Genomic DNA, 21755 nt, shown 5'->3' with positions numbered 1-21755 from the left:
AAGTGGAGCCACAGGTGTAGACTACTTCAACAAGGATGCAACACAACATGGATCCTTTTAGAGGCAAGTTTGGGATCGACTTCCACCACAATCCAACCATACTTTTATATAAAAGTCATGTGTTCGGTCAAAATTGAGTTTGTCAATTTTTGTTATCCTCTTTCATCATTCATATTCAACGAAAGGGACAACCGTTGATACCCAATTTTGACCTAACATTTAGAAAATTCGTAAATTTTAATTTTTTTATAGTTCAAAATATATATATTTTTTATAATTTTAAATAAGTCTGTCGATTACTATCCTTATTTTTCAAAATTTAGAATTTTTGATCAGTTAATTTTAATTACATTATTATTATTATTATTATTATTTTTTCACATCCGGTTGAATACGTTCAAGTATTTTTTCATTTTCATTAAATCATTATTTTTGCTAAATTCATGTCATTATTCACATCATTTGTTAATATTTATTTTTATATTTTTTTCACAATCGATTTTTTTTAATTACGAGTGAGTTTTGCATATGCAGATTAACCAATAAGTTTGGGCCACAATATGAGCCCATAATTTGATCCCAATGACTAACAATTCACTATTTAACTAACAATTAGGTCAAAAATCATGGAGGAATAAATTTTAGATAGTGGGTATAATTTTCAGATTTTCTTTGGACAAAAGACATAAAGTCATCATTGAAGTTGTCTCGTATTTTTAAAAAGACACCTTAACTTTGTGGGTGTCCTATTAACCCACTGAACAACTTCAAAATAGTATGTACATCCCATTTTTCACCCAATAACACTCATATTAAAATATTTGTAAATCACACACAAATAGTTACTTGCCACGTGTTATTTTTTAATTATTTTTATTTGATTTCTTTGCTTGTTTATTTTTCTTTGTTTCTTTTTTTTTTTGTCTTTATTCTTCCCCTTAATTTTTGTCTTCTACCATTGCCTTCACGTGTACTGCAACAGTTGACATATCTACCATTGCGGGACGGATTTCGTGGTAACAATATAATTATTAATCAAATTATCACCAACTAATTTATTTATAAAAATAAATTCTGTCAAATTATTAAATCTAAATACTCAAAATATTACCAAGTTAAATTTGACATTTACATTATTAACTTCTCCAACTTCTTACTTCCAAATCAAATTTCTCAGAGTTTCACTATTTCTAAATTCCAATCTTGATTTGTAGAAGGTAAAAAATTACTTAACTTATTTGTTTTTGTAAAAAATAAAAAATAAAAATAAGAATGAACACAATAACATTAGTTAGAAAGGGAAACGAGCAAAGGAAAAATGAAGGAAGCTATGAATGTCTAAAAAATATGGGTAAGCTAATGATGGTAGGGAAGATGAGAAAAATGATTTTGAAAAATTAAGAAAGCTATTTCTAATAAAGTTTTAAAAAATCAATACATGAGTTTTTATATATTTTTAAAAATAAGTCAAATTGAAAGTGGCATGTGGCAAATTTACGCTGGTTTGAAGCTGTACCAAGAGTCCTTCAGGCGCCCATATTTTGTGACAGCATGAGTGGTGTTAAATTTAGTCAAAATGGTATATTTATTATGAATTTAGATAGTTTGTTGAAGTAATAGGACACTTCCAAGTTAAGGCATCATTATGCAAATATGAGAAAATTTCAATAGTGACTTTATGTCTGTTCTCTTTTCTTTAATTCATAAAGGGTATCTTATTTTTTATGATGGGCATGCCGGAATCCGGCGAACCACCACCCAATGACCCCCCATTTCCCCTTCCTTCTCCCTTTCCATTTCCGGCCAGCAACCATGGCCACCAAACACCCATTTTACTTTCTTTCTCCAATAAATAACCAGCGTCCACCCCTGTTCTTCTTGTCTTCTCCGACCAGCTCAAAGCCGGAGCAACCAACCTTCGTTGCCAGCCAACACTATTCTTTTTTCCGACCAACAACATGTAAAAAAACCCAAGAAAGAAAACCTTCCTCCTTCCTCTCCAGCGAGTAATCACAGCCAAACCACTACCCAAAACCACCGCAGCTACAACTACGCCAGGCCCCTGTCTTTTTCCCTTTCACATTTTCTTTACTATTTTTTACAGGTATTCGCAAGCTTTCAGATCCGAGCTTTGGTGAATGACACCCAGAACAACACTGTAAAAAAAAACCTTCGTTTTTTCCATTTTCCGGCGAACAACTCCAATCTCCAGCGAACAAAGCTGATGGAACCAAACATCATTGTTACCATCTCTTTTTCCAAGCTTCAATACACCTCCAACAAACACAGGTGTCCTTTTATTTTTATCTTTTGCTATTTTTATTTTATTTGTTCTTTGGGTTTAGATCTGGGGGAAGGGTTCACACTCCAGCCATCGTTGTTTTTTTTGGTGATAGTTTGTCTACTAGTGTGACTACTATCATTTTGGTTTATTGCTTGAATAAAACTTTGTTTGTCTCCTATGTTTAATCACATCTTTTTCGTTCTCTTTGCTGTTCATTATTTGTTTATTACGGCTATTAGAAATTTATTTAAATTGTTCTTCTACTATTATTCTTGTTTCAGTAAAATGGTTTGTATATTTAATCCTGTTTGTTGATTTATTTTTGTTGATTAATCCTTTTTGTTAATGACTATTTCCGCCTTATACATTATTTTGGTTAATTTATTTTACTGTTGAGATTTATGTCTATTTTGAATCTTGAGTTATTTATTCACTTAAGTGAATTAAGTCAGAAAAAATAATGTTGGTATTTTCTCGTTATTGTGGTTATTATTGTTGGTTTTATTTTAATATTTTAAATTATTTTCCAGTGATTCTTGTGGTTGTCTGTATGTTTACTTTAATTTATTATTTATTTTGAATTGTCTAAAGGTTGTTAGCAATTTACTATCGGTGTATTTTTAACATATTATTGTTTTGTTATTGTGGCTTTCTGTTTGTGCAATTTTTTTTCCTCCTAAAATATTTTGTCGAAATAATGTTGGATATGATATGTTAAATTTGGCCAATGAAAAAATCTTTCCGTCGGTTTTGGAGGCCTCCTCAATGTTAAAAGACGGTTTAGTTTATCTTTATATATTTTGCTTGTTAAAAATGGCCGATTAAAAATTATCGTCGATTTCTAAGGCCGTCCATGCTTACAAGATGGATTTTTATTTTGATTTTATTATTTAAGTCATTAATTTTTATTCATAATTAAATTTGATACTAACACTTTTATCAAGTGTCTTTACAGGTATCCCACAGTCGCTTCCCATTGAAACTATTCGAACAAAGTTCGAATTTCTTTGAATAATGTTTGATCTATTATTGCATGTTATCGATGATAGGAAAATTTAGGCCGTCTTCTATTTTATTCTTCTATTTCATTACTTGTGTATATTATGTATTTTTTTAAGTTATATACTCTTTTTATCTCCTCCTCAATTTGAAAAAAATGAGTTCCGTCGGGATCCGCAATTGTGGATTTCAAAGGGTGCATAACACCTTCCCTTTGAAATAACCAGAAACCTTACCTAGAATGTAATGGTTTCGTAGATAACTTAAATGGTTTCCTATTTTTTCCTAAAATTAGGTGACGAATCATTTTAAAATTTGTTCTATTATTTAAAATCTTTAAAATTGAATTAATCCAGTACTTTTGAGTCACCGCGACGTTTCTCTTTATTTAAATAAATTAGCGATGTAAACATCCATCATCAAAAGATGCTCCATAACTATCTCCTAGAGTCGAAAACACATGTATGGCCAAAATCACATTCTCTGACGATGATCTTCTATTTGATGACACATTTCATAATCACCATTTTTTTCATGGTTGGTTTTGCACATGAGAAAAGCAAAATAAAATCCTAGTCGATGGAGGGTTTGGGATCAACATCCTTTCAATTGACAATGAAAGAACTTGGGATATCAACAACATATATTTTTGATAGTCGTTTGATGATCTAAGGGTTCAATCAAGGATGACAAAGGTCCATATGGACCATCAAAATAGCCCATACCATCGAAGAGTTTCAATCAAGTGTGTGGTTACATGTAATTGATACAAAAATTCATATAACATTTTGCTTTGTACGCCGTGAGTACATGAGAACAAAGTAATCCCATCTACTTTCCACAAATGTTTGAAGTATTATGAGGATGGTGTCGAAAAAAAGATTATTGCAATGATAATCCATTTACTGAAGCTGAAGGTCACTTTGCCAATGCAAAGTTTTACTTGAAGAAGTATTCCACAAAAATTGATGACATTGCATCGGGAGATGTCAGACTCCTTAACAAGATGGCTAAGGTAGCGGTCAGTATGGCAAATATCGAAAACAAGGAAGATCCAAATCTTGGCAATCCAAAAAGGATGCCTAATATGATTGGTGCTTTTCAAGTAAAAAGGTTACACAGATTCTTCGCTATGTACCAAAGGCAAAAGAGGAGAAGGGAAACTCTCTCGAGTTGCGAGAAAATACACTGGAAGGTTTGACCTTCCTGTAAGGCAAATTGATATGAGGAAGTTATCCAAAAAATTTCTTGGGAAGTTTGTGGTTTCTAAGTCATTACTTAACGGAAAATTTGTGGCCCCTAAGTCACCCAATATGAAGCTCTCCCAATGAGGCGTATAGAAGAAGTTTTTATCCTAATGTCTACCTACTGCTACCAAAAGCTGGATTCAATCCTAACAAATCGTCAAAATTGTGAAGCTCTCGTCAGAACCTGTCATGAGGCAACAACCTGAAGGTGAAGGCTATAAACAACCTCCACCTATCCGCATCTCCATAAAAGGTAAGAAACAACTACACCACTCTGATAGATGAGTCTGCTAATTCTAACAAAAGGCCTCCTGTCTTCGATCAACATAAAAGATAAACTTAGAGGATGTCTTGACCGGGGATTACCCCCTAAACGTAACCGGCATTGTCGTCCTTGTAGAGGACTTGGATAAGCCCTTAACATTCGTCACAACATATCATAGGTAAAAAAATGGAAAATTTCAAACTTTTTACATATTGAGGTGTACATAGACCTCTCACAAATCATATATGGAGTTTACTTAGACTCCTCACATATGAAGCTTACTTAGGCTTCTCGTCTAGGCAACATAACCAATACATATGAATTTAGTCTAATACTCTGTGTCACATTAAACCATCTACATGAAGTACAACATTCGGGCATAGCCCTTATGAAAGTACATATTTGCAATATAGGGCTTACAACAATATCTCCAACAATAGTAAAAGAAATGAATGTCTTTAGAAAATACAAATATTATTAAGGTATATTATGTGGCACATCCTCGAACTAGAGGACGTATCAAATCTTGGGGAAAGTCCAAGTTTTCTTGCAAAGTGGTCAAGAATCTCTTCAATGACCGAAACCTACAATATTGAGGAAAATGGAAGAAATATGGGTTAGTACAAACCACATGTACTAAGTATGGTTCTTATGCATAAAATCATCAAAGCATGAGAAAAAGGAACAATTTAGTCAAAACCATGCTTAGTGTTATACAACCTTATTAAAGCACATTTATAGAATATCATACTCAACCCAACACATAAGCAACTCAACATATAAGTAACTCAACATAACTTTATATTTCATCATAACATGATTCGTTCAAAAGATCATATATGACTTGACATACATAGCATATAATCAACTTAGTCACTCAAGAACACTACTAAGATCACCCCTTAGGTTCCCACATGTGCAATGTGTGAGAGAAGTCCCATACCCTCTCTCACCGTATGTAGTTAAGACAACCCTAATAAGATCTCACATACTTAAGTTGTTCATTTACTTTTTCTTTAGGATAATAAGTACCACAATCGACACTAGACCATGTGAGCTACATGGAATCCAGTGTTTTGCTTCCACACCGAAAAGAGAGGGTTAACACTTGCGTAAGGTGTAACCAATTATATGTAGCTATCTAAGTGGATCCCCTAAGCTGCATTCCTATGTGGGCACATAGTTAAGGGTCAAGGATATGGAAACTAGAAACCTTGACTTTCTAGACATGGAGGCTTCAATCTGTTGACACAACATATATATTGAGAATCCAGACTTGCTAGACGTGAAGAAACTCATGTGGGAGGCTGAACTTACTAGGCGTGAGATCTCCATCTCATTAACATGCCCTTTCGGTGCTAAGTATTTATTCCCTTTATAACCATATAATTTCATCATACAAGTTAACATTAGTCTTTTATAGACTCATCTGTAAACATTGTTACATAATAGCTCATAGGTCATCACAAGTGAGTGAAATCCTTTCACATTGGACACCACTTAACCAAGTGAGTAAACCTTTCACTTTACACTTTATATCATAATCATGAGAAACCTACTTTCAATCATATAATAATCATATCATGACATGTACACATAATTCATGGCTAATTCAATTGTGTAGGTTAAGGTTGAGGAACACTTGTTATCAACATAACAACCACATATTAGACGTAAAAGCATTACAATCCAAGTAACGCATACTTCATACTTAAATTCAAGAAGAATCAATCTTCATACCATCTTGCCTATTCATTGAATTCATACTTCAATTGCCAAAAAATAAATAACCAATGAATAAACAAGGTAAATTCAAGGACTAGTACATAATAATTGACATTCTACATAATCACATACTCATCATCCTCCACAATTGCCCTAAAATTTCAAGATATAAAGTGTTTAGGGAAGAACAAGGGTTCAAGGGACAATCTTGAGTGATTACCAACAATTGACCATCAATACTTAGTTAAAAAATGATAAAATAGTATAATTCATCATAATTGAAATACAATTTCATCATGAAAGGAGAACCCATGTCTAGAATGACAACCTAGTCTTGGAAGGTTTGAAAAACCATAGTTGAAGGTGCCTCTTGGGAAAGGATACCAAGAGTGAAAGAAACCATACTTTATTGATGATATTGACATGAGTTTGAGGTGAAATATTTGGTGAATTCATCCTCAACTCGGAGCCCTAGTGTTATTCAATGGAGGTTGAAGTTTGGGGAGAGAAACTAGAGAGAAGTTAGGGAGAATTGGGTTTGGGGAATTATGTGGTGTTGAGTTAGTTTAATGGAGATTAAGTCTTATATATTCCCTGAAATAACTTAATTAACCACCCTTTAACTCCTAATTAATTAATTAATTAACTAATTAATTCATTTAGCTTAAAAATTAGACTGTGAAACAGACCCCAAACGACGAGACCTCGACCTACGATTTGTAGGTCCATTGAAGGCCCCGTAATGGCAAGGCGTCGTTGGATCAGAGAGTGGTTTTTGGTAAAATTTTGGAGATTGACTAAGGCTAGATCTGCGACACCATCAACGGCTCGTCGTTTGGTCCGTCGATTGCCTACTGTCAAATGACAACTTTTGAGTCCAAATGTATGGTCCTCTCCAAGGACCTTTAGGGTGGTCCTTGGTGAGTCATACCCGATTGTTTTGACCCTAAACACACTCTTCTATATGTTATATACCTTTTTACCAATTTTCATTTAATTCTGCCTCCCAAAACCCCTTTAAACATGCCAAGGCACACTAACCTCTATTTCACTAGTCTCCACACGTCTTGGATGTTTCTTGACGTTTTGACTCTAACACTTCCTAATTAGTTTAAATACATTCTTTTAGGCCTATAAAAAGTGTTTCAAGTCTTAGTTCATTATGTGAGTCTCTAGTTAGGTCATGGAACTTCGGAGTGTTACATTATCCCCCCTAGGAACATTCGTCCCTGAATGACACCAACATCTTTTTATTGGGAGAGAATAGAGTCAATACTAGCAGCCCAACCAACATCATATAATCAACATGAGTTACTACTCAAAAGAGTACTTTAAAACTCCATTCAACACATAAACATGACATCTACACCTAGCAACTCAAAACAAAAATTACCACATATAAGAGCTCAACATAAACATTAAGAGTCACTTATGCCAAAACTTCTTTCAAAACACATCAACATGCCCAATACTATTTTATGAAGGCAATAATACACCAAATACACAAATGAGCGTAAATCAAGCAAAAGAATATTTTTTACATGAAAACTCATTTTAGCATAAACATTTTACCATAATTATGCGCATTTTTGCAAAACAAGTCAAATTTAAATTTATTCATTATTTTCATTATTAATAGGAACAACTAACCTTAATTAGGGAAAAATGAGGATAACAAAACTTCATGTCGGCCTCGGCTTCCCAAGTTGCACCCTTAACTAGGTGGTTTCTCCATAGAACGTTTATGGAGGGAGGCCACCTATTTATTCCTTAACTTCTTCACTTGACGATCAAGGATTTCCACTAGAACCTCTTCACAGGAAAGATTCTCACTTAACCCTTCAATAGAGAGAATAGACTCAAGGTCAACAATACACTTCTTAAGCATGGATACGTGAAATACCAATTGAACCGAAGCTATTTCACTAGGTAATTTCAACTCATATGCAACTTTTCTGACTTTTTACAAATTCATAGGGACCCACATCGCGGGGACTAAGATTCTCCTTCTTACTGAATCTCATCATCCCTTTCGTAGGTTAAATCTTCAAATACACCTTATCACTCACTTCCAATTCAAGGTCTCTTCTCCTATTGCCTGCATAAGAATTTTGCCGACTATACACTGCTTTCAATCAATCCCTTATCATATGAACTTTCTCCAAAGCTTCATAGACCATTTTGGGAGAAAGGAGTGAAAGATCACTAACCTCAAACCACCCTACCGGAGACCTACATCTCCTACCATAGAGTGCTTCAAAGGAGCCATGTCAATATTGGAATGCTAGCTATTATTATAAGAGAACTTCATCAGCGGTAGGTGATCGTCCCAATTTCCTTTGAAATTAATCACACCAACTTTTAACATATCTTTAGGGTTTAAATGGTACTCTCCGCTTGACCATCCATTGGAGGATGCAAAGAGGTACTTAGCTTTACTTGAGTACCCAACCCTTTTTGAAAAGACCTCCGAAATGCGAAGTGAATTGTGCACCTCTATCTTATATGATGGACAAAGAGATCACATAAAGGCTCACAATCCTGTTAATGTACATTCTAGCATATGTTTCTGCAGAAAAAGTAGACTTAACGGGGATAAAGGGAGTGGATTTCATCAACCTATCCACAATAACCCATATTCAGTCATTTTTCCTTCCTGTCCGAGGCAAACCCACTATGAAGTCCCTGTTAATGTCTTCCCATTTCCAAGTAGGAACATTTATAACTTTAGTCAAGCCATTCGACTTTTGATGCAACTTTTATTTGTTGACAATGAGGGCACCTAAACACAAACCCCGCTATGTCTCTTTTCAAACCATTTCACCAATATCTCTCTTGAAGAGCATGATAAATTTTGGTGGCACCAGGATGAATAGAATATCGGGAACCATGAGATTCCTCCAATATTCTATTTCTCTAATCATCAACATCCAGCACACACAACTGATATGCTCAAATTACACTTCCATAAAGAAGTATAAGCGGTCGTATCAAGTAAAGAACCCAACGATTAGGTTGGGGTCGATCCCACTAGGAAAATGATTTAGACTTAACTTTAACATATGATTACCTCTATTTAGTCAAGTTATTTCAAAAACTAATAATTTAAAGGGGAGGTTTTGTAAAACAAAAGCGTTGCAATATTTAGAAATCAAGCAAATAGCAAGAGTAAATTGTTGGTGTTTATCAAGTTGTGAGAGAAACTAGGGTTTAAGTGTTCCCCGTAGGTTCATAATGCCATAACCTTAGCTATAACAATTCTTTTCTAGTATTTTGCATTCAAAGTGATAAATTATGTATCTCTAAATCCTTGGTCGGACATTTAGATAATTTCACCCCGTACCCTGGAGCAGCTACATGTGTTTAAGTTACTAATCCTTACCTTTACTTATATTAAGCATCATATTCGATGTTTGGCTTAGTTATTACATCACACCAATCGAAACTAGCCTATTAGATAGTATCCACTAAATCTATATTGATAATTCATTTCCTATTAACTACCATTTGGTCCGACAAGTAGTAATAAGGCGAGTTCTAACGTGTGCACTCGTTAAAAAAACTTCTAGAAGAAAGAATTATCGATGCATGCAATAACGTAATTAAGAATTGTTAATTAGCTAGTTTTATCTTGTTAATTGCCCATGGTTCCCACAACCCTAGTTGTGGATTTAGTTACTCATGCTTAGAATATCACAATTCATAATTGATGAAAAATAAATCATGAACTTACATTAATAAATTGAAAGAAAATCCAGAATTCAACTTGAAATCATACAATTGTCTTGAATAACAAATTCGGAAATTTTAATAAAATTATCCAAGAAAATCTCCAAGAACAAAAATATGAAAATAGTAAAAAGATCCAACCCCAAAAATGAGGTTATTTACCCTATTTATAATAAAAAGAGTCCTAAATTAAAAAGGATTCAAAATAAGGAATGTTTTGTCCAAAAAGTGGCTTCAATCGACGACCCCATAGACGGTTCGTCGATCAAACGACAGGCCATCGACTGCCTCCGTTGGTCCATACTTAGCATCTTTTCAAAACATGCACGTTGCATCTTCTCTGATCTAACCTACGAACTAGCAACAAGGTCCGTCGATTAACTTACGGTCCGTCGATGCCCATTGTTGTTCCATACTTATCTTTTCTTCAACATCGGGTACTTGAGTAGTCTCTGATCTCATCAACGATTTTCTAGAACGGTCCGTCGATTGATCGACGGACCGTCAATGCTTCTGTAGCCCCGCACTTGGTCAGAATTCCTTGAGTTGCTTCGAGATGTTTGAACCTCTGGTCCACAATCACCACCTACGGTCCGTCGATGTGACTATGGGTTATCGATGGTTTCGTGGGTCACTTCTACACTAATTTCTGCACAACATTCTGCATTTCCATTTTGGACAACTTTTCTGCAAAACACGGATAAAAATACATTAAAATTACTACAAAATGTCCCAAGACACACACTAAACTTAAGGATGAAGCATTGAATGTAACGTGAAATCATGGTACATCAACAACCTACCTTGGTACCTAAGCACCCCATCCCTCCGTTGGAAGAATGACTCATTAAGCTTACTAAGAACCGATTCCTTCAACTCCATCAATAATGGATCACGATGTTGCTTAGACTTCACCTCAACCAATTAGCAGTTACGATGGACAACAAAACCACTATTTTGAGATTCTTCTAGCCGAACACACAACTGAGCCAACCTATGAATATCTTTTACTAGGTTTTTCTTAGCTTCTTCTATATGAGACACACTATCCATAGTCATACGACTTAGAGCATCCGCAACCATGTCGGCCTTGCCAGGGTGGTAAAGAACACTCATGTCATAATCCTTCAATAACTCCAACCATCTTCATTGTCGGAGATTCAACTCTTTTTGAGTAAACACATATTGAAGGCTCATGTGGTCTGTGAATACGTCCATATGTACCCTATAACAATAATGCCTCCACATTTTCAAGGAAAACACCACGATCGCCAATTCAAGATCATGATGTAACAACCCTAAAATGACTATTCTAAGTAATGCCTAATGTATCTAGAATGCCGAAGATTAGACCGGTATCATATGGATTGATGCGCGTAGAACGAGACCTCTGATACTATTCAATAGCCAAGCCAACCAACTTGGTGAGTTATTTGAGCTAGACAAGGTTGGTTCCAGCCATGTAGGGCACCCGAATATGAATATTTACCCAGATGAGTCTTAACCGGACTTGAAGGGGTAATCTTATGTTTGGAGGGTCTAGGGGTAAAATGGTCTTTTCAGGGCTAAGGATAGTATTGTATTTATCCTAAATATTAATTAGTTAATATGATTAAGGGGCAATTCGGGTATGAATAAATCGAATTTGACCCTTGCGTGAATTTAAGCTTTACATGGGTTCGAACCTATATGGAAGAAACGAATTAGATGAACTAATTGGTGTTTAGTGAAAAAGTTGAACTAATTAATATTTAATTTTCTGATTTAAGTAAAGGAAAATCAGATTTATAATAAAATTAACAAATAATGAGGAGTCCTCGTTTGGCTAAGTCTCCACCTAACTCTCCTAATCCTAATCCACTCATTCTCACGTCTCTCTATCTACTCTTACCCTCACTTGCACGATTAGTCTTCAATAAAAGAAAAAGAACAGAATGAAAAATAAAGTTAATCAAGAACTTGAACGCTAAAACTCAAAAGCAAAGACATTCAAAAAATGAAAACAAAGAGGGGTTCCTCGACGGGTTGTGTTTGAAGTTTCGGTGGTGAGGCTTGAATCGTGGGAAATTGGCAACATTGAAACAAGTGTTGAACGACATTAAGGTATAAATTTTCATCCCTCTTGGTCCCTTTCCCAAGATACCCCTAAGGTTCAGACAATTCACAATAAAAAAACTAAAGTTGTCCTCGTTGCATGCCCCTGTCATTAGATCCTTTGAAAGATTCAAGTATGCGTTGGTATGACTTCTGGTAGATGATTTTAGGGCTGGTTTTCATTACGTGTTTGAATGTGTATTCGGAATTATGTAGAAATTAAAGAGGTGTTCCAAAAATGTGAAGTTTGTTAACTTGTTTGTGCATCTGTGTGCCGTGAATTAGCCACAGTTTGAAGCTTGATATTGACATGTTAAAATGTTATGAATTATGTGTGTGCGAATATGTTAAAAACTTGAGGTTTATATAAGCTCAAAGCTGCTGAATCAAATAATAATTCTTGACTTAAAGTAACCTTGAAGATGCACCTACATATCTCCCTAAAAACTACTCAAAATGTCTTAATGTTTAACGTGAAAGAGGGTGACAAAATGGACTGCAAAAAGGTGATCAAATTTCCGAAATTAACCGTGAGAACTCACCTAAAGATGTACTAGATGATACACGAAAATTGTCCTAAATCTAACATTTAAAAGTTGAGAAAATGGACTGCAAAAAGGGTGAACAAATTTCCAGCATTTCGGAAAATTTTTTCGTCCAAGCTTACTGTACAAAAAAAATTTGTTTTATTTTATTTAAATGCATGAGGTCAGTGGGAATTGAAACCAAGACCTCAACATATACAAGTAATTTAAAAATTAAATAATAAAATGAGGTAAGGGGGATTCAGAATGGGTTAAAGCTCAAGTTAAATGTTAGGAGAAAAATCAAAGAAAATGAAGTGAGGTGTGTGGGGTTCGAACCCACAACCTCTTGGATGGGTGAAGGAGAGTGGATAAAAATGAAATGAAGAAATAATAAAATGATGTATGCGGGAATCGAACCCAGAACCTCTTGGCTGAATGAAGAGAATTAAGGAGAAAAATAAAATGGGACTGTGGGGGTTCGATCCGACACCTTCTTAGTCTAAATGAAGGAATCAAGTAAAGAGAGAAAAAGAAAAGAATGTGGGCGTGGGGATTCGATCTTGGGTCCCCAAGGCCAAAATTTTTAAGAGAAGAATAAAGAAAAGAAAGAAATAAAGTGTGGGTATTGGGAATAGATCTCGGGTTCCCTAGCCAAGAAGTTTATGACAACGAAAATCATAAAGAATATTAACTAAGTGTTATACAAGGGATTTGAAATAGGGTTCCCTTTTACAATTTCGTATTGACACGTAAGTCTTACGTGATTAAATAATTAATGCATGCTCCATGTAAGAATCAAAATTGAGACTTTAACATACTTACAAGATGCATAATTCTTGTACCACATAATCTTGGGTAAGTACGAATCACTTAGACGAATTAATAATAAAGCCACATGGCTTGTATGTATGGATCCATAATTCCAACAGACGTTTAAAAGTAAGTGAATCTAAAATGTTATGTTATGAATGATGTGATCGCAAAACGGTTAAGTAAGAGTGTGGAACACACTAAAAGGCCAAGTACATTGACATATGATGAAATAAACATCCACTTAAAAAGGGGTGAGTAATTATGAAGGGAAAGTGTGCTAAGACTAATGAATGTGGTGACAACATGATAAGAGGCTAATGTGAAATATAAGAGCAATCTCAAATGATCCTAAGTAAATGATACCAAAACGTACTCACCTATGAGAGTGTAAGGTTTATGAAGAGACCAGTATCTATGAACACTCTAATGAAAGTATTAAAGTCAATATATACTTAATACTAATAATGAGATGAGAAATCATCTAATGAGCTATGATGTCCTCATGCTAGAAGCCAACTTCTATGATGTATGAGATGAATGTAATGAAACGTTATACTGAGCACCGATAGGCTAGCTATGATTTGCGATTATTTCTTTTGGGAAGGCAGAGGTTCGTGTAATTCTCATGAGGTGAGACAGTACGTCCAGACGGGTATGGTTCTCCTTATATCTCCTAGTCTTTGAACCTATGCAGCCAACATAGGGATCTAGCAGGGTTCAATCCCCTATATACACTAGCATGTTCCGGTTTCACTTTTTCCAGTGATTCCACCTCTTTTTGGTGTGGGGGTAGACATAGGATTTCATGGAGCTCACAGGATCTATGACGGTTGAAGTTAAAGTTCCCAAAGAAAGAATGAGGTCAACCTCATGTCATGCATACAATGAAATGAACGATAGCAAAGGTGTTTGGGTAGGATAATCAAGAGGTGAACTAGACTTATGTAATGACACTAGGTCATTCTTAGTCATTGCACAGTGAACCCAATGAAAGTCTTAAACTAGATCCTAGGTATAGCTGGTGTTTACACTAGCCTATGAATGAAATGAAATGAAGTACGTATGAATAAATGAAACTGATTTTGTGTTTGCTAAATGTCATGACTAAAGTCTAAACCCCAGACGAGACCAGCGTCGTTGACCTCTCAGAGGTCGCAGACAAGCCTACATACGTCATTATTACATCATCTAGGTTAATTTTAGCGGAAAATTTGAACTTTTTTTACTTAACATTCATATAAGACATTCTACTTAAATTCACAAACGTTCACAATCAACCATCTATATTAATATCATCAAATAAAAGAAATAGTTCAATACTGCAATAAGTGTATACTTTCCAAAATGGAACCAATACAATGTCTGAAATAAAATGAAAAAGAATTGCTAGTGGAACATACTCCACTAACTCAAACCTATATCTAAGCTAGAATATAATGGACAAGCGTCCTCGAAAGCATGGGGGCCTACCAAGTTGGGATGAATGCTCCACGTCTGGGTAGCTTTAGTGTCAACTTGTATATGCCAACAAACACCAAGGATATGCATGACTAATAAGAGCTCTTTCCTAACGAAATGAATTATGGAAAGTTAAGTCAGTGGACTTTCTAAATTCGGATTAGGAAAGTCATGCCATGAGAGTAACATGCATCATCATACTTATTATTTTGCAAACAACACATAACGTATTGCACATATCATATCACGTAGTTCACATCATCCTTTCATGTGCCATGAGACCTTGGAATCATGGACATGACATTAGGACTTCCCAAAATGAGGGCTCAACATATGGGACCTCAACTAGGGAGTCTTCTTTAGCAAACATAGAGTCTGCTTCATTCATTCATATGTACTTCATTTGCATTCATTCATATACTAGTGCAATCAATAGTCATACCTAGGATGTAGTTTAAGACTCTTATCGAATTTGCTTTGCAATGATCAAGAATAACCTAGTGTCATTACTTGAGTCTTTCTCACCTCTTGATTATCCTATCCTAACACCTTTGGTATCGTTCATTTCATTATGTGTATTATTTGAGGTTGGCCTCATTCTTTCTTTGGTAACTTTAACCTTAACCGACATAGATCATGTGAGTATCATGAAATCCTGTGTCTGCCCCACACCGAAAAGAGGTGGAATCACTAGCCAAAGTGAACCAAACATGCTAGCGTATATAGGGAGTCGAACCCTGCTAGATTCCTATATTGGCAGTATAGGTTCAAAGACTAGGAGATATAAGGAGACCCATACGCGGCATGCCAGACAGTCTCATCGCATCAGATTTACGTGAACCTCCGCCCTTCCCGAAGGAAGGCATCATCACTCATAGCTAGCCTATCGGTGCTTAGTATAAAGTTCCATTACGTTAAACTCATACATCATGGAAGCTGGCTTCTAGAATGAGGACATCATATCTCATTAGATGATTTCTCATCTCATTATTTGTATTAAGTATTCATTAACTTCAATACTTTCACTAAAGTGTTTAAAAAGATTCATCTCATCGTTAACTTTACACTCTCATAGGTGAGTACGTTTTGGTAACATTTACTTAGGCTCATTTGAGATTGCTCTCATCTTTCACGTTAGCCTCTTATCATATTGTCACCACATTCATTAGCTTTACCATATTTGCTCTTCATAGTTACTCACCCCTTTTTATGTGAATGTTCATTTCATCATATGCAAATACACTTGGCCCTTTAGTGTGTTTCACACTCTTACTTAACCTTTTTAGGGCTATATCATTTCATCACATACATCTTAGATTCACGTTCTTTTAAATGTATGCTTGACTTATGAGTCTATACATACAAGCCATTAGGCTTGATTCATAGTTCGTTTAAGTAATTCATTTCTTCCTAAGATTATGTGATACAAGACTTATGAACCTTGTATGTATGCCAAGATCTCGATTTTGATCTATGTAGGCAGCATTCTTGTGAATATTTATTCATGTACGACTTATGTGTCAATACGGAATTGGGCAAGGGAACCCAATTTCGAATTCCTTGGACAACACTTATGTTTTTAGTTATTGTTCCCTTTTTCCTAATCTTCACCCTCGGCTTGGGGACCCGATTTCGAATCCCCTCAGTAACATTGTTTTTCCTTCCTTTTTCCTTTCCCTCACTTCACCTTAAACGTTTAGGCAATAGGGGACCCGAGATAGAACCCCCACAAGCACATTTCTTTAATTTTTTCTTTTTCCTTGACTCCTTTTATGTTGGCTGAGAGGATGTGGGTTCGAATCCCACTCCTCCCATCTCATTATTTTTATTACTTTCTCCTTGTTCTCATGTTTGACCGAGAGGTGGTGGGTTCGAAACCCACTCCTCTCACCTATTTTTTTTATTTTCAAGTGTGAAAATCTGGTAAGGCACCCAATTTCGATTCCCCTTAACCACATTTTCTTACTTACATTTTTTTAGTGATTTTATAATGGTGAGGTGTCGGGTTCAATCCTTAGTGACCTCTCTTATTTTTCATTCATTTAACATTGCATATTGTACAACTTTGGTTGGCCGCCAACTAACAAGGTGCTAGAAATTGGGTCACGTTTTTCAGCTCATTTTTATCAACAATTATACGTTAGTTCTTAAGGCATTTCGTGAATCATTTAGTATGTTTTGAGGTGTAGTTTTACAGTTACATTTAGCTAAGCGTCTTTCACTCAAATCAACCACATTATATCTCATATGAACATTACGATTTATACAAGTTTGTGCATTTTAATACAATCATAAAACATGTCATTTTTCGAACTTCAAACTGAAAGTATATGTCACGGCTTACACATTGCACACAAATAATTTTTCACATAATTTCAGAAGACATAAATTATCAGTCATACGATTCCGAACACAGTTTCATGAGCATATTCTTCAAAAACATCACAATACACGCCTAATCTAATCGTAAAATACCAACCTAAGATCATTGGGAGCTAGTTATAGGTAACATATAATGGGGAACAACCCTAGTTTTTGGAGTAGATTCATCTGAGACTTAATGGTCTCTTGGGAAAAGGACCAAGAGGAAGAAACCCATAGCTGATCTCACGTCGTTCAAAACTTCAACTTGCTTCCAAATCCACCCCAAACCAAATGTCCACCAAAGAATCTCACACCTTACCCGACGAGAATATAATGTTTTGCTTTACGTTTTCAGATTTCTTTGTAATTTGTAATTCGCGTGTGAGTTCTTCAAGTATGAAGAACTTTTGCTTTTGTTATTATTTGATTTATGGTTTTGTTTTGTTAAGCAGAGAGAACGTGAAAGAGAATGTTTAAGAGAGGGAGATAAACGTGAGAGTGCATAGATGTGAGAGAGAGTGTTTCCTTAGGGCTAGGACTTTAGGCAAGACTTAGTCAAATAAGGTTAAATAATTAATAAATAATAATTAATAGTAAATAAAAATCTCATTTTCCTTTTTCATAAATCAGCCATTAATTATTAATTTATTAAATTAATTCACCAAAATAATAAATCAAATTAAATCATTGCTCCTACATAAGTTCAAACCCTATGGAGCAAGATTTTTCTCAAAGGCCAATTTTGGCACTTTCTCCCGAAAATGCCCCTCCACCATATTAATTAAATAATTAGGGTAATTACTATACTACCCTTAGCCTGAAAAAAATACCATTTTACCCCAAGACCCTCCAAACTTAAGATTTCCCCTTTTTAAGTTTGGTAAAGACTCATCCGGTTGCCCTACATGGTTGGACCCAACCTTTTCTAGCTCAACTAACTCACACAGTTAGTTGGCTTCACTGTTGCAGAGGTTCAAAGGTCTGGTTCTACACGCATCAACCCGTGTGAACCCGGTTTAATCGTAGGCATTCTAGACACATTAACCATTACTTAGCATATCCATTCTTAGGGTTGTTACACTAAAGAATGCTCCTTAGTTGAGGTCCCATATATTGATCCCTCATTTTAGGAAGTCCTAATGTTAAGTCCATGATTCCAAGGTCTCATGGCATACGAAAGAATGAAATGAAATATGATATAATCTATATGGAATATGTTATGTTCTATATGTAATATGTTAGGTGATGTGTGAAATATGATACTGTTACTCTCATGGCATGACTTTCCTTATCCAATTTTGGCAATTCTACTGACTTGACTTTCCATAACTCATATAGTTAGGAGAGAGCTATTCTAAATCATGCATGTTTGTGGTGTGTGCTTGCATATAAGTACACTTAGTAAAAGTGTGTACTAATTCCATACATTAATCTACTTTTAGGTACTGGTGCATCTGGACGTTAGAGCCTACGAGTCGATGCAGAAGTTACCCGAACGCGAAGCTTTCATCCGGATTTGGTAGGCCCTCATACTTTCGAGGATGCTTACTTATTTATTCTAGCCTAGACGAAGGCATGAACTAGTGGAGTATGTTCCACTAGCGTTTATTTCGTATTTACTTTTAGACGTTGTATTGGTGCCGTTTTGACAACTTTATATTTATGACTATATCTTTCATTTGATTATTTGAGTTAGATGGTTGTCATCAATGCTTATGAGTTTACGCAAATAGTATTATGCGAGATGAATGTTTTCCAGTATAAAGTTTAAAAGTAAACAAAAGTTCAAAATTTTCCTCTTAAATAACCTAGATGAAGTAACGACGACGTATGTAGGCTTGACTGTGACCTCTGAGAGGTCAACGACGCCGGTCTCATCTGGATCTAAATTACGGTCATGATAAATGTGGTATGATTGCTGTAGGTTAAATTCTGAGGGTAGTAAGTTCACATCAACCATATTGAGTAGTTTCTAAGTCATGGTAGTGAAGTGACCACTATCCTGAATTAGAGATTGCATGATACATAGGAAAATTCCCTTCTTTTGATCTTATCGTGCATTCTCTTATGACTAATTTTTTGGTGTTATGAGTGTATCTGACATCAATTCTTATCTTTTTTCAGAAAATGAACACAAGAAGGAATGTTGGTCGAAGACAGGAGAAAAAGTTGCTGGGGGCAACCAAGTTCCACACCAAGCTCCAGCTATAGGAGTGGCCATGCCAGTTAACCCAGTTGGGTGGACTGATGTAGAGGTGTGGATCGCTTTGGCACCAGATGGCTCAAGCCATCACTGTGTAGGCCCAGGCTATGACGGCCCATGCCAACGGGCAGGAGGTTCAACAGGAGAACCCACCAGCACGTAGCATGACAGACTGACTACAAGACTTCACGAGGATGAATCCTCAAATTTTCACAGGGTCCAATACTTTATAGGATCTAGAGGAGTTTATTGATGAGGTGCAGAAGATTTTGGTGACCATGGGGGCCACAGATGCTGAGAAGACTGAGCTGGCTTCCTACCAACTCAAGGATGTTGCATAGTCCTGGTGCAAGATGTGGCAGGATAGTCGAACTTTGGGCGAAGGTCTGGTCATATGGGAGTTGTTTAAGACAATTTCTTGGAGAGATTCTTCCCAGGGAGATGAAAGAGGCTAAGGTTGAGGAGTTCATCAACCGTAAGCAGGGATCCATGACTGTTAGGGGTATTCCCTGAAATTTGTGAAGTTGTCCAGGTATGCCCCTTCCCTTGTGTTGAACAGCAGGGACGAGATGAGCAGGTTCCTTACAGGGATCTCAGAGGATTTGGAGGAGGAGTGTAGGGCAGCTATGCTTCATGACAACATGGACCTTTCCAGACTTATGGTCCATGTCCAGCAAGTGGAGGAAAGTAGGAAGAGAAAGCACAATAGGGCAGGGAACATGTTAAGGCAAGTTGAGGAGAATTTTTCAAGGAAGAGTAGTACTGAATTTAGGGATAAGCCCAGGTTTAAAAAGGGACTCTCACACCAAGGGGAGTCAAGTTCATCCAAGGGTCGCTATGATAGAGATTCTGAGCCCATAGTTAAGAGAAACAATGAAGTAACCCGTGACGGGCCGTCGATGTATCCGTCGGTGACTGCTGCAGAGTGATTTTCTGCAGAATTTCCTGGTGATGTGCCTGTAAATTCAAAACCCATTAGTAGAAAATGCTACCATTACTAAAAAGAAAAAGAAAAAAAACTATAAGTATTGGGTTGCCTCCCAACAAGCGCCTGATTTAACGTCGCGACACTACTGAGGACACTTGATTACTCAACCTTCATCAAGATGGTATGCCTCTATCACTTCTTCACTTATGCAGTATGCCCAAAATAGAGTTTTATTCATTCTCCATTCATCTTAAACCGCACTCCCTCCTTGGTTTCTAACTTAACTGTTCCATGAGGGAATGCTTGGGTAATCAAGTAAGGGCCAGTCCGTCTGGACTTGAACTTGCCCGGAAGCCAACGCAACCTAGAACTGTCCAAAAACACCAAATCCTCAACCATAAACTCTCGTTTTTACTTTTTAGGTCATTATACTTATTCATCATTTGTTTGTTGGATACAAAAGATACTGATTGGAGCTCACCACTCTGCCTCATGGACCTACAAATGTTGAAGGTTGCTTCTTCATTGTTCAACCGAAACTTCATCTGCCCCTTTTCCATATCAACTAAGGCTCTACCCGTAGAAAGAAATGGCCTCCCAAGAATAATAGGCACTTCAAAAATCGACTTCACAATCACGAATAACAAAATATGTCAGAAATATGAATGACTCCACTTTTACTAGCACATTGTGGAGTATCCCTATAAGCCTTTTCACTGTTCGATCAACCATCAGTAGCTGCATCGCAGTGGGCTTTGGGTCACCCAAACCCAACTTCTTGTAAATTGAGAGGGGCATGAGATTTATGCTTGCCCCCAGATCACATAATGCTTTAGCAAAATGTAATGACCCAACTATACAAGGAATAGTGAACGCACCCGGATCTTCTTTCTTTTGTACGAGAGATCTTGTAGCAATAGCACTACAATGCTGCATTCTATCATCATCCTCAAAAGTGACCGTCTTTTCTTTGTAACCAGTTCTTTCATAAACTTGGCATAACCGGGTATTTGTTCTAGAGCTTCTACCAAAGGGACATTGATAGAAAGCTGCTTCAATATTGTTATAAAACGCCGATATTTACCATCCTCGGTCTTTTTCACTAATCTCTTAGGAAAG

At 36.1% G+C, this 21755-nt stretch overlaps 1 protein-coding gene across 2 annotated transcripts; it reads left to right on the top strand.

Moving 5' to 3' along the window:
* The first annotated feature begins 1626 nt into the window (after positions 1 to 1626).
* Positions 1627 to 20624, top strand: LOC114076790. Of its 2 annotated transcripts, XM_027916304.1 has the most exons (3): positions 1627 to 2289; positions 18948 to 19024; positions 19630 to 20624. In XM_027916304.1, exons 1-3 carry the CDS (start codon positions 2225 to 2227, stop codon positions 19869 to 19871), a joined length of 384 nt encoding a protein of 127 aa, XP_027772105.1. In that variant the 5' UTR covers positions 1627 to 2224; the 3' UTR covers positions 19872 to 20624. The 2 variants fall into 2 exon arrangements, 1 of the variants encoding a protein (XP_027772105.1); XR_003577831.1 differs by lacking the exons at positions 18948 to 19024; positions 19630 to 20624 and adding an exon at positions 3240 to 3426.
* The last annotated feature ends 1131 nt before the right edge of the window (positions 20625 to 21755 follow it).

This window comes from Solanum pennellii, chromosome 4 (genome assembly GCF_001406875.1).
Source record: "Solanum pennellii chromosome 4, SPENNV200".
Classification (NCBI taxonomy): Eukaryota; Viridiplantae; Streptophyta; class Magnoliopsida; order Solanales; family Solanaceae; genus Solanum; species Solanum pennellii.
This window is presented reverse-complemented; position numbering and strand designations above follow the sequence as displayed.

What these genes read in the sequence shown, in the direction of transcription:
- LOC114076790 (XM_027916304.1), top strand. Translation starts at nt 2,225, where the DNA reads ATGGAACCAAACATCATTGTTACCATCTCTTTTTCCAAGCTTCAATAC. An exon ending in TACACCTCCAACAAACACAG is followed by an intron (nt 2,290 to 18,947) that starts GTGTCCTTTTAT and finishes ATCTACTTTTAG; the next exon opens with GTACTGGTGCATCTGGACGT. An exon ending in GAAGCTTTCATCCGGATTTG is followed by an intron (nt 19,025 to 19,629) that starts GTAGGCCCTCAT and finishes ATCTTTTTTCAG; the next exon opens with AAAATGAACACAAGAAGGAA.